The 12,846-nt window shown below is 35.1% G+C and overlaps 3 protein-coding genes across 3 annotated transcripts; 2 read left to right on the top strand and 1 right to left on the bottom strand.

Moving 5' to 3' along the window:
• The first annotated feature begins 1,881 nt into the window (after positions 1-1,881).
• On the top strand, positions 1,882-7,063 carry LOC132205692 (quinone oxidoreductase). The gene is made up of 7 exons (XM_059634942.1): positions 1,882-2,041; positions 4,305-4,697; positions 5,183-5,352; positions 5,407-5,560; positions 5,617-5,764; positions 5,816-5,968; positions 6,024-7,063. Exons 2-7 carry the CDS (start codon positions 4,324-4,326, stop codon positions 6,138-6,140), a joined length of 1,116 nt encoding a protein of 371 aa, XP_059490925.1. The 5' UTR covers positions 1,882-2,041; positions 4,305-4,323; the 3' UTR covers positions 6,141-7,063.
• Positions 7,064-7,231: 168 nt separating this feature from the next.
• LOC132192754 (ergosterol biosynthetic protein 28 homolog) lies at positions 7,232-8,500 on the top strand. The gene is made up of 4 exons (XM_059612853.1): positions 7,232-7,479; positions 7,566-7,653; positions 7,904-8,022; positions 8,077-8,500. The coding sequence occupies exons 1-4, from the start codon at positions 7,302-7,304 to the stop codon at positions 8,223-8,225; spliced, it is 534 nt and encodes a 177-aa protein (XP_059468836.1). The 5' UTR covers positions 7,232-7,301; the 3' UTR covers positions 8,226-8,500.
• Positions 8,501-9,090: 590 nt separating this feature from the next.
• Positions 9,091-11,500, bottom strand: LOC132192821 (uncharacterized). Its single transcript, XM_059612988.1, has 5 exons — positions 11,266-11,500; positions 10,493-10,798; positions 10,085-10,405; positions 9,800-10,027; positions 9,091-9,588 (listed from the first exon to the last, which is right to left on the bottom strand). Exons 1-5 carry the CDS (start codon positions 11,455-11,457, stop codon positions 9,094-9,096), a joined length of 1,542 nt encoding a protein of 513 aa, XP_059468971.1. The 5' UTR covers positions 11,458-11,500; the 3' UTR covers positions 9,091-9,093.
• Between the last annotated feature and the right edge of the window lie 1,346 nt (positions 11,501-12,846).

The raw sequence follows: 12,846 nt of genomic DNA, 5'->3' as shown, positions 1-12,846 counted from the left end.
TAGAGAAAGAGCTAGAAGGAGAGAAGGTGTGCGACGGAGGTCGTCAACACCAAAAGGAGCCAGCCCGTCTGCGAGTGCACGCGACCGGCCGGTGATACGTTTTTTTTCTTTAGGTAATGCTCTGCTGATCGCGCGACTTCCTTTTCACCAACTTTCGTCGCACAAAGGGGAGCAGCCAGTTTTCGTTGTTTTTCTTTTCGTAATAACTTTTACCATTGCGTAATTCGCTCAAAAGCTGTTTAGTAAGCAGGTGTTCGAAAGCAAAATCAGGTGACAATTAAAAATGGAGAGAATGACGCAATTGTGAGAGGGCTTTTTGCAACCAGCACTTGAACTTGTGCAAAAATTGAGCACAAATTTTAAAATTAATATAACATAAATTTTTCCAAAATCTTCTCCAAATTTGATTGAGCTAGGAATCAAAGGAAAGAAGAATTGATTAATGCACAAAGAAATTATAAATTGACAGAGCTAAAATAGAAAAAAAACTGCCAATAATACCTATTATATCCAAAAATAATATCTAATTTGAAAATAAGAAAATAGAAAATTCATTTCATGTTAATTTATTATGAGTTTTTACAACTTTATTACAAGTCTAAATTGCTGAATATACCTCTAGCCCAAGATTTCCTAATTTTAGTATTTTCCTATTTAATGCACAAATTTAAAAACTGCAAAAATAACCATTATTGCAAAAAATCACGCGCTTTTTTTAAACATGGATATTAGTCCTACTTTGCGGCTTCGGGAAATTTAGCGAATTTTTTACTTATAATGACATTTTGCAATAAAAACTAACCTTCCTGGACTATAATCGATATTTATATGGAATAAATTATTTTAGAAGAAGGTAAATTTATATTTGTAATAATTTTGGCTCAAATTGTGGCATTTAAAATTTCATTTCAATTTGAAGCAATAAAATTAGCATATATCTTTAATTTATTAAAGATAAATGTCAAATTACAATAAATATTGGATATTTAAATAAATAAATGTAACCATCAAAGCATCTAATTAAATAAATAATAATTTTTAATTTAAATTTTAAATACTGTGTTAACAACAAATGTCTTATCTTATTCTGGTCTCATCAAAGGCCAACTTTCTTCAAAACAATATTTTCAATTGAAAAATATAATTTTAGTAATCATAATATTTCGCAATTTTTTACCTGCTATTTAATGTATGGTATTGGTAATGATGATAACGTTGCTTACACGATTAAAGGCTTAAAAAATCATAATAATTGAAAATGATCATTTTTTACATTTAAAAAAAAATTAATTGTTAATATCTATTCATGATACATAGGTTCCTGAGTGAATTTTGTATCATTATTATCTTATTTCAAATTAGGCAAAAGGAGAACAATCTTTTAACTTTGAGCTTAGAATTTTGCAAGATCCTTCGAAAGCTTTATTTTTGCAAATTATTTTCCACAGAGATCACTTTTTGCGATTGTTATTATTTTTAACGTGTTTGCACTCAAGTTAAAAGCGACGCAGAAAATAAATTTCTAGATAAAGTAAATAAAAAAACTGGAAGTGCGACTTCCTGACTGCGGCGTGGAGGGCACAAAGGAAACCACGTGTGTGCGCGCTCGATCCTTCTTTCTCTCTTTCTTTCGCTTCACACTTTGACAGACAAAACGCGTGCAATTACTTGTGTATTTACCACCGTGGAGAAGAAGGGACGACGCAGAAAAAAAGGCGACTGACGTAAACCGCGAGACAATAAAAAAAATGGGCACCTAGGGGGAATACATTGCAACTAGGTGTTTATAGCGAACGAAAGAGAAAAAATAATGCATGCACTCGAGGCATGCAGGCTGGACGGGTTGATCACTCGGCGATCACGTGCAAGGCGGTGGATCAATAGTGAGGCGCGCGAGCGAGGCAGGCGCATTGCGTCCCATGCACCCAGGCCACAATAACACTCGCAGCTCATAACCCGCTCGTTCACAGCTGCGACTACTACGCAGTTCCAGCCAAGGATCCGCTGATTCCAGTTTTGAATTTTTTACAGTGAGCAAAAGGTGGGTTTCATTCTAGAGTTTTTAAAAAATATTTGTCTTCGTTTTTAACAAGAGGCGCGTATTCTCGGTCTGGGTAGGCGCTACATTTGTGCGGCTTCGAGTGTCTGCGGAAAGTGAAAATTGAGGCGAGGCTTTACAAGTATAGTAGTGAGAAAAGTAAAGCAATTCGGTTAATTTCGCATTTTTCAACATAAAATTAGATAGTATTGCATTTATTCCGTACTTTTTAGTAAAAATCTAACCAAAATGATAAGGAGTTCTGTCAAAAATTACTTCATATTTCGGTGACCTACAATTATTTGAACAAACAAAAAAAAACCAAACCTACCACGTTTGCTTTAAGTTTTTGTTCTTTTTCGCATTATTCAATTGTTATCAGTTTTCTTTATGCAATCCTTGCAATTCTTATTTTTTTTTTTAAATAATTCATCGCATCTTTGAAAATAATTTATATTTTTTTAAGTCAAGTATATTTAATTGATGGATTAATTTTGTTTTATCGTTTTTTACAAATTCTTGCCTTTTTTTTTTATTATGTTTCTAAAATGATGAAACACGATATTATTTGCAACCCTCCAGTGAACACCAGTGCAAGATCAATACACTGCTCACTCTCATTCCCGACCTTGAAACTTTATCACCCCCACACTTCCTTTAAATCCAGAGGCGCAGCTTTAATGGAAGCTAAATTCCTCAATAGTTTTACTTGGCACTTTTTCAATTATTAACCCAACAATCTTAAAAGTTTAATCTTAAAGCACTAGATTTATCGCAATTAATTCAAAAATGGAAGAAAGCAGTGGTGTTTTGATGGAAATTTAAATAAAAAATAATTCTTTATGCTTGAACAAAACTGTAATATTATTGTTGACTAATTTTGTACATAAATAAGAAATTTCATCAAATTATTGAGATGAAAACTGCATTTTTGGACTGTAGGGCAAAAAATTTGCCTAAGTAAAAAAATCTTTTGCCATGTATAGCTATGCTAGCAAGACAAAAAATTTAGAAATTAAGAAAAAATAACTTGCCATATCACAACTTTTAATTTTCTGCGTTTTCTCTACTTAATCTTAAGCAGGTCAGATATATTCACAGCTCTAATGGTTTGTTTGTTTATTGCGCTCTTTTGGCGCCAATAATAATCTAGAAACGCAGTAGTTATACTTGAATGCGGTTCGGATGGAAATAACCGCTGCAATTTCTGCAATTTTACTAGTGATGAATTTCCTGGCGAATGAGCCGAGAAATGAGGGAAGAAAGTTTATAGGAATGTGGCGTTGTCGCTTTTACACCACAGCTCATTAAATTTTCCCAAGGCTCTCAGAATTGCTCCCGACCGCTTTTATCTCTCGTCTCTTGTCGTTTTCAAAAGTGCAGTGGTCTATTTTTGGAGCAGACGCTTGTTTTAATAGGTCTGTCACCTAATTACACACAGACGAAGAGGCAAAATAACAAAAAAAGATTAACTTTATTTCAATACAAAACTGTTTTTAATTGAACTTTGTAATTATAATTTGTGATGGTGAAAATGCTTTATCATGTTTTATGAGTAAATTGGATGCTGAAGAGACAAAATCCAAAATAAAGCATTGGCCTGCATTGATTAGATATGAAAACAATTTTATTTAACATTATTAATTAATTTTATTTAAAGTATTAAATTATTTTTAATGGAAACTTGGACTATTTTTAAAAAGGAAGCCTATTTTTTCCTGACATAACCAGTACTTATCATTACAAAAATAATAAATTTTTATTTTTCCCAAAAATAACTGCAAGTTTGAGCCATAGGTATTGATTTTTTAAATTGAATTTTAATTAGAATATACGAAATTCCTTGTGGAACGTTGATAGTTATTTTTTAATACATTTAATTTTTATTGCACAAGCTAGCTTGGTTACCTTATCGTCGGCTGACTACAAACACACGCAGGCAATTTAAAAACGTGATTTTTTTGCAATGTTTGATTAGATAAAATATTAATCAAATAACCCGATCCAACCAATATTACTTGCCCTTGATCATCGATTGAATAAGTATTGAACCGATCTGTTCTAATCAATCTTGAAGTACAGGCAGGAAATTGATTTTTTCTTTTTTCTCTTTCCACTTTACTTTTATCTTTAAATTCTCTTCAAAGCTGTAGGAAAAACAGAAAAATTAACAATTTAAAATTATTTTTTTAGGTTTAAAAATATTTATATAAAACTTCATTGATGGTAAAAAATTCATCCATTTTTTGAAATTTGTGATTGGCAGATTTGCTTGCGGAGACAAAATGAACAAACTTTGCCGCCAAGTGAGCATCGAGTCTCCGGGCGCGACCATCAAGGATTGCGTCTTCAGTTTCGAGGTGCCCGTCCCTGACGTGCCGCCCCGCGGGGCGCGCATCAGGGTGGCGTGCGCCGGGGCCTGTTACCGGCTGCACCGCACGCCCTCGCTTTGCTCCGTTTCGTCCAACTCGTCGGACAAGTCGTTTGACCTGCCGCTGTACCAAAGTCCGGCCCACCAGGGCGTGAGGGACGCTGCCCTCTACCCGGGCTTTGAGGTGGCCGGCATCATTGAGTCGCTGGGCTCCGAGGCCACCGTCGACAGCCCGCTCAAGGTCGGAGACAGGGTCGTTATCTTTCCCTACGAGGGAGTGCCTCATGGGTGAGTCATCTATAAAATTTGTTGATTTTTTAATTATTTTTTATTCATACAGAACAAAATAGAACAATTTTATGGTAAATTTGAAATTTTTACGTGATCTAATGAATTTTTATTTTAAGAGAGAAACACACCCTTTGACATTCTAAATTCAATAAAATAATTCTCTAAAAATCATAGTTCTTTGGGAATTTTTTTTCTTTTTAATAATTTTATGTTTGACAAGATAAATCGGTAATTAAATATTTAAAACACGCAATGTTTGCAAAAATTCGTTTGGATTATTTCCATTTAATTGTCAATTTAATTACTTGCTTTTAAAAGAGAGCGAAATGTTAAATATCACATCTCTTTATTTCACACAAATCTAAAAGAAAATATATGAAATTACAACAATTTTTGTTTATCATTCATGTTATTTTTGAACTATAAAATAATATAATAATTTAATAATTGTAAATAAAATCGATTTTTCCTCTCGCCATCAGATATGCCGAGTACATCACGGTCCAAGATCTGAAGTACCTGGTCAAGGTCCCAGACCGAGTCCCCCTCAGTGTGGCTGCCATGCTGCCTACTGGAGCCCTACTTGCCATGAACACAGTCATCCACGCCAGGGAATACACAGACCAACTTTTGAAAGAGCGAGGCGAAAATGGTCAGAATTTTTAATCTGAAAATAAGCCTGATTTTAATTTTGGAAATATTTCAGCCCGAGTGAAGATTTTGGTCGTCGGCACTGGTGGTCTCGCCTTGTGGGCCTTGAGAATTGTCAGCTACGAGTTCAAGGACATTGAAAATCAAATGTGCATTTCGGTCGCCACTCTCAGAGACGAGGGATTCCAACTTGCCAAGGAAAACCACAGGTTTTTATTTTTAAATAAATTTAAAATAATTTATTGACACAAAAATTTTTAATTAGAGTGAACCTGGTTCAGTGGAATGAGGATGTGTATGAGAAGCAACTCATTGAGCGGACGATTGACTCTTGCAAGGGCGAGGTCGATATCGTCATTGACTTTGGTACTACCTCGAGGAGTCTGCACAGGTCCCTGCAATGCCTGAACAAAGTAATTTTAACTTAATGAAAAAGATAGATTTTTATAAAAATTGAATTATAGGGTGGAGTTGTGTTCATCAGTGCTGAGGTGGCTGAAAGGTTGATGCCCAAATTCAGCAAAAGGGCCGAAGAAAAGGAGCAATGCATCCGCCCAGTCGACATGGGTTCGATAGAACAACTCGAGGAACTGGTTGAGCTTGTTAGCAACGGAAAGGTACAAAATTTAAATTACATTGCGAGGTTCGAATTTTAATTTTGTCAATTTCCAGATCATCCCACCTCCCCACTCAGTATTCCCAGCAGATCAGGCGACCGAAGTGATTCAGAAACTGTGCCACTGCGAAATCCCCGGCCGGGCGATACTGCAGTTCTTTGCCGCCGACTAAAGTGCTGGCTTTGTGAATAGGGTCGTATTTATATTATGAATGTTTGTTGATATTTACCGAAGAAAGCACTTGATCATCGCCAGGAGAAAAAATATTAAAGTGTAAACTATTTTTGTTTTAATGGCTGTTGACCAGACATCATTGTAGAATGTAAGAACTTTGTATATTTCACTTTAGGACAGACGGAAGAAGTTGCACTTTCAAATTAACCAAATATTATTCCATGACAGCAGCCGTAATTTATTATTCAAAATAGGCCAATCTGCAGATCTCTGCGCATTTCAGTGCACAAATGACTTGAAAAAATTGCAGGTTGGGCGAATAGGAGGAAAATTCAATTTGGAACCACCTGCCGGTTTACAATGTGTGCAAAGCAAAATGCATTTGAGAGAAATTTAATCTGCAAAGTGCAACTCGATAAACAAAATTTTGTTGAACATTGATTGACTGACCTTATGTAAAAGTTGAGGAGATGAAAGTTTTAACGACTATGTAAATTGTGACTATGTTAAGTAATCATGCAAAAAGAAAAGTTATATACTTCATTTTTGGCTGTGCTTGTATAGCAAATAGGCGTATTAATTATCGTCAAAGTGAAGGTGTACCACATTGATGAAACTAGAAAGTATTCACTATTGTAATATCATGGAAAGCACGGCCCTAATTATTGAAAAGTGGAAAGGAGCTTTTGTTTTTCTGGAAAGGGTTTATTGCTCAAAGAGCCGTCATTGAAAATCGATGGAATTTTTGCTAAGGGTGTATTGTGAAATTTGGCGACTGTATTTCCACTAACATCTACCAAACAGGAAAATAATGTTAGAGTAACTATTATTGTTTTATATATCGTAGCTATTTTGTGAAGCAAAAAGAAGTTGAAGATAATGTTGGAGAAAAGTGCAATAAAAGAGAACGATAGAAATATATCCGGTGTTTTCTTATTTTAATTTTTAGCTCTGTGGGAGAAAGTGTGTCAGAATGACAATCCTGGGGTTCGACGACCCATCTCGAGCCAACCCCGTCTGCGAATGCGCGTCGGCGGCGGCTCGAGGGCGCACGTGCCAACGGCCAGCCAGCTGGGGAAGGTGTTTATATCCAAGAATGCCCTCCGAACAAAACAGAGTTTTTTAATCTTGCGGAAAAAATCCTCTCTGGGGCCATAAAATGTTCGGATTTGAGATTGGCGAGAAACTGATGTACGCCTTTCGGGGCTGGATCGCGTTTGTGGCCTTCATGGACTTGGGCACGGCCTTCCGCTGCTTCATCGACAAACGGACGTTCCTCGACGACGTGATCGTGGTCGGCGCCAACGCCACCAACCAAGCTGCTGCCGGCGACCAAGGTGGGTAGGCAACCGGCTCGACTTCCATGTTTAGCTGGTCATATATTCAGATTTGGAAATTTATAATAATTGAGCGTTATCTTCAGACCCAGCTTTGACAAGAATTATTGGCGCATACGCCATAATGAAAGCTGTAATTTTGATCCACTGTGCTCTCTTCATTCATTACAGACCGTGAGTTAATTAAATTTTTATTTACACTTTCAAAGGATTCAAAGGATTGATTCATTAATCAAATCAACGTTTACATGATTATATCATTTTATTTAAAGATTAAATTTAATTTAGATAAACACATCATTTTTTTTTCACAAAAATTTTTCGAAAGAATTATCTATACTATAATCTGATTATAATTATTAATATATTTTGTCATTAAAATATAGTCGATTTTCGTCTCAAATTTAATTTTTATCATTTTTAGGTTGATAAGCCTAACGATTTTCTCACTCATTCTGACTCTGATGGTGCACCTGACTGAGTGTTTCATCTTCCAAACGGCGCCGTTTGGATTCTACGTGATCTTCCCTGGTTTACTAAACAGTAATTCTCTTGTTTAATTCTTAATTCAAAACCATTGTAATTATTTTTATTCAGTTATCACCATGATCGGCCTATCATTGGCCCCACGTTATCTCCATAAAGTGGACGAACTGGTCAAGTCGTGCAGCGAGGACGAAAACGTCGAGTTGCTGAGACAGGCAGGAGCCATGAGGCGGAAGAGACACAACAGGAAAAATCAATAAAGTGCTGCCAAATTTTAACGTGCCTGAAGAACTGCACACGTTGACTTTATATTGTTCAAAGCTCTTAAAATATATTTACTAGAATCAAACCACTGTAAATATGTAGAGTTCAGTCTAGAAAGTGGTTATGCACGATTTTTGATAGTTTGGAAAGTTTTCCAACATCTAGATAAAGTAGTATTTATGATAGTTCCTCCGCATAAGTAATTACGATTAGGCTCAAAGAGCATGAGTGTTTTTGTACATGATAAAACAATATAAAAAATAAAAAGTATTATTTACAATCCGATTTTACACTCTTTAACACATCATTTAAATTTCCATTCAAATAACTCTGCAAACTGAGTTGTATGGAAAACGTTTAGATAATAAGCGCTATATATGTATAAAAGAAATGAAAATTTTTAATTTTTTGCTATTCCCCATTTGATTTGCCATTTTGATTTGCTCGTTATACATCAAGGCATTTCAGTTGAAAAATGGAATTGTTTTTTTACCTAGATTTTCAGAGCAACGTCAAGCATAGCACGGAATACCTCTTCCTGTTTGACGCAGCCAATGTGTCGTCTGGTTTTATTTGTTTATATTTTTTGGAATAGTTTTTTTCTGAAAATAAGATCTAATTTTTTAGTATATATCGCTATGCATAATTTTTGCTTCTTTCCGACGTGCAAAGAAAATAACCAATTTCAAAATTCCACCCTGAAAAATTTAGTCAAATGAGTCTGCTCCGTATCACCTTACAAAGAAAATGCAAAAATTTGCGAAAATTCTTTTTATTAAAAACATAAAAAAAAATCCAACAATTTTAGTTTTAGGTATTTTTACAAGGCTGAAATATAAAAAAAAAGACACACTTGCATTATTTTTAAAAGAAACCAATTTCTTTCAGCCTTTGGCTAGTTGCCTTGATCAACCGGTCCTTGAACTTCCAAATGGAAGTGTCCACCGACAAATTGATGCCCCTTTGCAACTTGCACTCGTTTTTTCCCTTCCCAGTGCAGTAGTGCTGCATGTGCGCGTCCTTCAGGTCAAAGTCGTGTACTGGACACCAGTCATTGGTGTAACCGATACATTTTCTGGGCAGGTGGTTGTGAATGGCAAAAACGATTTGCGGGTCGTGGAACGACTTGACGCCGTCCCCAGGTGGAAACGTGTAGTTCACGTTGCGTTGGACATTCTGAAGGAGGTGCATGTATTTGGGAATGTCAGGGTACCAGTCTTTTATTTCGGCCTTGTCGTCAACGAAAATCAGGTTTCGCGCCACAAAGGCTGCAGGTGTTTTTTCAGTGACATTGACTTTTGGGATGGTCTTTTTGTAAATCAGGTCGTACCACGTGTCAGAGCTCAACGGCAAAATCACCTGCAGTACAATAGGTCCTTTAATTTCTTTAAAAAAAGAATCATAAAAATTTGGTATGTTCTATGTATTAAATTTAACATCCTTTAGTTCTAGGACTTAATTATTTGAATTCTCTTTTTTTATTATATATTATTCTTTCATAAGTTGAAAATTCTGATTTTGTCTGCTGGTTAAGGATAGAATCCATAATAATTTTATTGTGAAAGCTCACCTCGTCCATGTCAACCAGCACGATGAAATTGTACATATTCATATATTTGTACAAGCAATCGTTGTACTGGATGATTTCTTGAAAAACTTGGACATGAAGATTTTCCACCAAAAAGAAGGACATTAAGTCAGGCACGTTGCTGTAGAAACCAGGCAATGAAGTTTTGACCAATTCCACAAACCCAGATTGTACGTAATGTTCCAAAACTTTTGAGGTGTTTGGATGCACCTTTAAAATTTAACGTCAGATTAATTTACAAATTAACAAAATATATTTTTTATTTACCTGCAGCTCGTATATGACGATTTTATCAGCTCCCAAAATTTTGTGCATTTCCAACCACTCAACCAGCCTGATTGAAAAGTCTGCCTTGTGCCTGTAATTCAGGCCTTTCACACAAACCAGGAAATTTTGCTTTTTCTTAAGTTTGAGTTGGTTGTTGATGACCCTCAGGTTGTTTGTGGCATTGTCACAAGGGTTGATCACCAACGAGACGGACTCAGGTACACGATCTTTGAAGGGACATTTGCAGCTAAATATGTAGGGGTGCAGCTTGGCGTGCGCGTTTCCCCAATATTTGGGCCACAAATTAAAATTCTCAGTAATCTATATATAAATTCGGGATATATTTATGAGTTTTGCATTGTTAAAAAAAATATTTATGATTTTAGTGAGTTAATCGATGCATTTTACATTTCCAAATTTTGGTACATCTTGATCCTTGAACCAGAATTGACACGAGAGATTTTTGAAGTAGTCTCTCTTATCCACCATTCCGATGATCCGGACAAAGGGACCAGTGTCGTTCAGACCCACCCGGTCATCAAAGTAGGCGCCGTACAAGTAAAACGTTTCGTTTGGGTAGTTTTGTACTTGCCAATATTGGTTGTTGAATTTCACGTTGAAAGCGTTGACGTAAAGAGCGCATGTATTGTTGAAACGTGGCCCCCATATTGTCAGAGGACGTTGTAGTATCAAATTGGGATTTGTGTCAGCAACCTTCATTATAAATATTGTACCTTTTGTTTAATAAATAAAATATTGGAAGGATTAAATTGATTTCTTATTTTCGGCAAGAATGTGAGGATTTTATGAAAATCTTTAAAACTCGTAGTAATTTTAACTGTTCTTTCTAATTTAATCAGGAGACGTTTATCAAAACCAAAATTTTTTCCTAGCTATTCTAGATTGTTTGATGTTTAATTTTTAAACATTAAAAGTATCAAGTTTTTTCATATTTGAATGCATATAGCATAATATTATATAATTTTTACTTATTACATAACACTTTTGGCATGTTGAAATCGCATAATTATTACTTTGATTTGGCTGCATTATCGTGAGTAGTTTGTGAGACGGATTGCTTAATATTTTTTTCTAATTGTTCTCTTTAGATAGTTTTAGATGTTTGATAAAAAAAAGTAAAATTTAATAATAATAAAATCTAGAAGAAAATATGTACTTACCTTTTTCAAGATCAGCTCTTCAGTAATGTTTGTTTTGTCGATTTTATCCAAATACCCCAATTTAAAATTCTTGAACTCAAAATTGTTGAAATTTCCAGTCAAATAACTTTGCAAACCGAAGTGTACAGCAAACGTTACGAAAATAAGTAATAGTAAGGAAGCAAAAAATTTAAATTTCTCGCTATTTTCCATTAAACTTGATGATGTTCAAATTTTTAAAACTGTGCTCCTAACACTAGCTAGGCAGTACGAACAAATAATGGAAATACACTTTTATTGCATTTTACTTTGATAATTATACAGCTGTGACCGGAATTCAGGATGGCACAAAACTAGCACTCATTCCTTTTCCTGTTGAATCCACTCGTCATGAAATACGAGAGCAATTTTATCTGTATTTTAAATTTGCAATAAAATTTCGTTAAATTATCATTTTTTCTAATAATTTTAAGTTAATATAGTTTAAAAACATTTTCACCAGATATGAAAATTTGTAATTTAATTATCAATCAAAAGATGGCAAAACTCTGACGTCAACAGGGGTGATAAAATGTAGTTAATTTTCCTTACTTTTATTTAAATTTGAAAAAAGGATATCGGCTGAAAAACATGCAGGCAATACAAAAACATGATTTTTTTGCAATGTTATTATTTATTATTATTTTTTAATTCTTCTACGTCGATACGAAAAAATATTTATATTGGAAAAAAGAGAAGAAAGGGTTTAAAACTAGCTAGGTTTGATTAGATAAAATATTGATTATAATTATTATTAGGAGCCTGATCCAACCAATATTACTTGCTTTTGATCGTCGATTGAATAATTAAGTACTGATCTGATCTGTTCTAAATGTTCTAATCAGATCTTAAAGTGCATGCAGGTGATTGAATTTTTTTTCTTTCCACTTTAATTTGATCTTTAATTGCTTGAACAAAAGTTCAGTAGGAAAAACTGAAAAATAAAAATTTTTATTTTATTTTGAAAGGTTAAAAATCTTTTTCAAGTAATAATATGAGATCAGATTTTCAGGCAGCGCGAGGGCGCACGTGCCAGCTGGGGAGGGTGTTTATATCCAAGAATGCCCTCGGAACAACACAGAGGTTTTTAATCTTGCGGGAAAAAAATCCTCTCTGGGCCCATGAAATGTTCGGATTTGAGATTGGCGAGAAACTGATGTACGCCTTTCGGGGCTGGATCGCGTTTGTAGCCTTCATGGACTTGGGCACGGCCTTCCGCTGCTTCATCGACAAACGGACGTTCCTCGACGACGTGATCGTGGTCGGCGCCAACGCCACCAACCAAGCTGCTGCCGGCGACCAAGGTTGGTAGGCAACCGGCTCGACTTACGTGTTTAGCTGGTCATATATTCAGGATTGGATATTTAAAATAATTGAGCGTTATTTTCAGACCCAGCTTTGACGAGAATTATTGGCGCATACGCCATAATGAAAGCTGTAATTTTGATCCACTGCGCTCTCTTCATTCATTACAGACCGTGAGATAAGTAAATTTTAATTTACTTTCAAAGGATTGATTGAATGAACGTTTCCATGATTATATCATTTTTTACAGCTTAAATT

The sequence above is a fragment of the Neocloeon triangulifer genome, unplaced genomic scaffold (genome assembly GCF_031216515.1).
Source record: "Neocloeon triangulifer isolate White Clay Creek 2 clone unplaced genomic scaffold, ASM3121651v1 ptg000003l, whole genome shotgun sequence".
NCBI classification, from domain to species: Eukaryota; Metazoa; Arthropoda; class Insecta; order Ephemeroptera; family Baetidae; genus Neocloeon; species Neocloeon triangulifer.
Note: the sequence above shows the minus strand (reverse complement) of the source record. Positions and strands in the feature narration are given on the sequence as shown.

Coding starts and splice junctions, on each gene's coding strand:
- LOC132205692 (XM_059634942.1), top strand. CDS start 4,324: ATGAACAAACTTTGCCGCCAAGTGAGCATCGAGTCTCCGGGCGCGACC. Junction 4,698..5,182: donor TACGAGGGAGTGCCTCATGG/GTGAGTCATCTA, acceptor TCTCGCCATCAG/ATATGCCGAGTACATCACGG. Junction 5,969..6,023: donor AGCTTGTTAGCAACGGAAAG/GTACAAAATTTA, acceptor GTCAATTTCCAG/ATCATCCCACCTCCCCACTC.
- LOC132192754 (XM_059612853.1), top strand. CDS start 7,302: ATGTTCGGATTTGAGATTGGCGAGAAACTGATGTACGCCTTTCGGGGC. Junction 7,480..7,565: donor AGCTGCTGCCGGCGACCAAG/GTGGGTAGGCAA, acceptor CGTTATCTTCAG/ACCCAGCTTTGACAAGAATT. Junction 8,023..8,076: donor CTTCCCTGGTTTACTAAACA/GTAATTCTCTTG, acceptor ATTTTTATTCAG/TTATCACCATGATCGGCCTA.
- LOC132192821 (XM_059612988.1), bottom strand. CDS start 11,457: ATGGAAAATAGCGAGAAATTTAAATTTTTTGCTTCCTTACTATTACTT. Junction 10,799..11,265: donor AAGAGCTGATCTTGAAAAAG/GTAAGTACATAT, acceptor TTTATAATGAAG/GTTGCTGACACAAATCCCAA. Junction 10,406..10,492: donor ATGTACCAAAATTTGGAAAT/GTAAAATGCATC, acceptor ATTTATATATAG/ATTACTGAGAATTTTAATTT.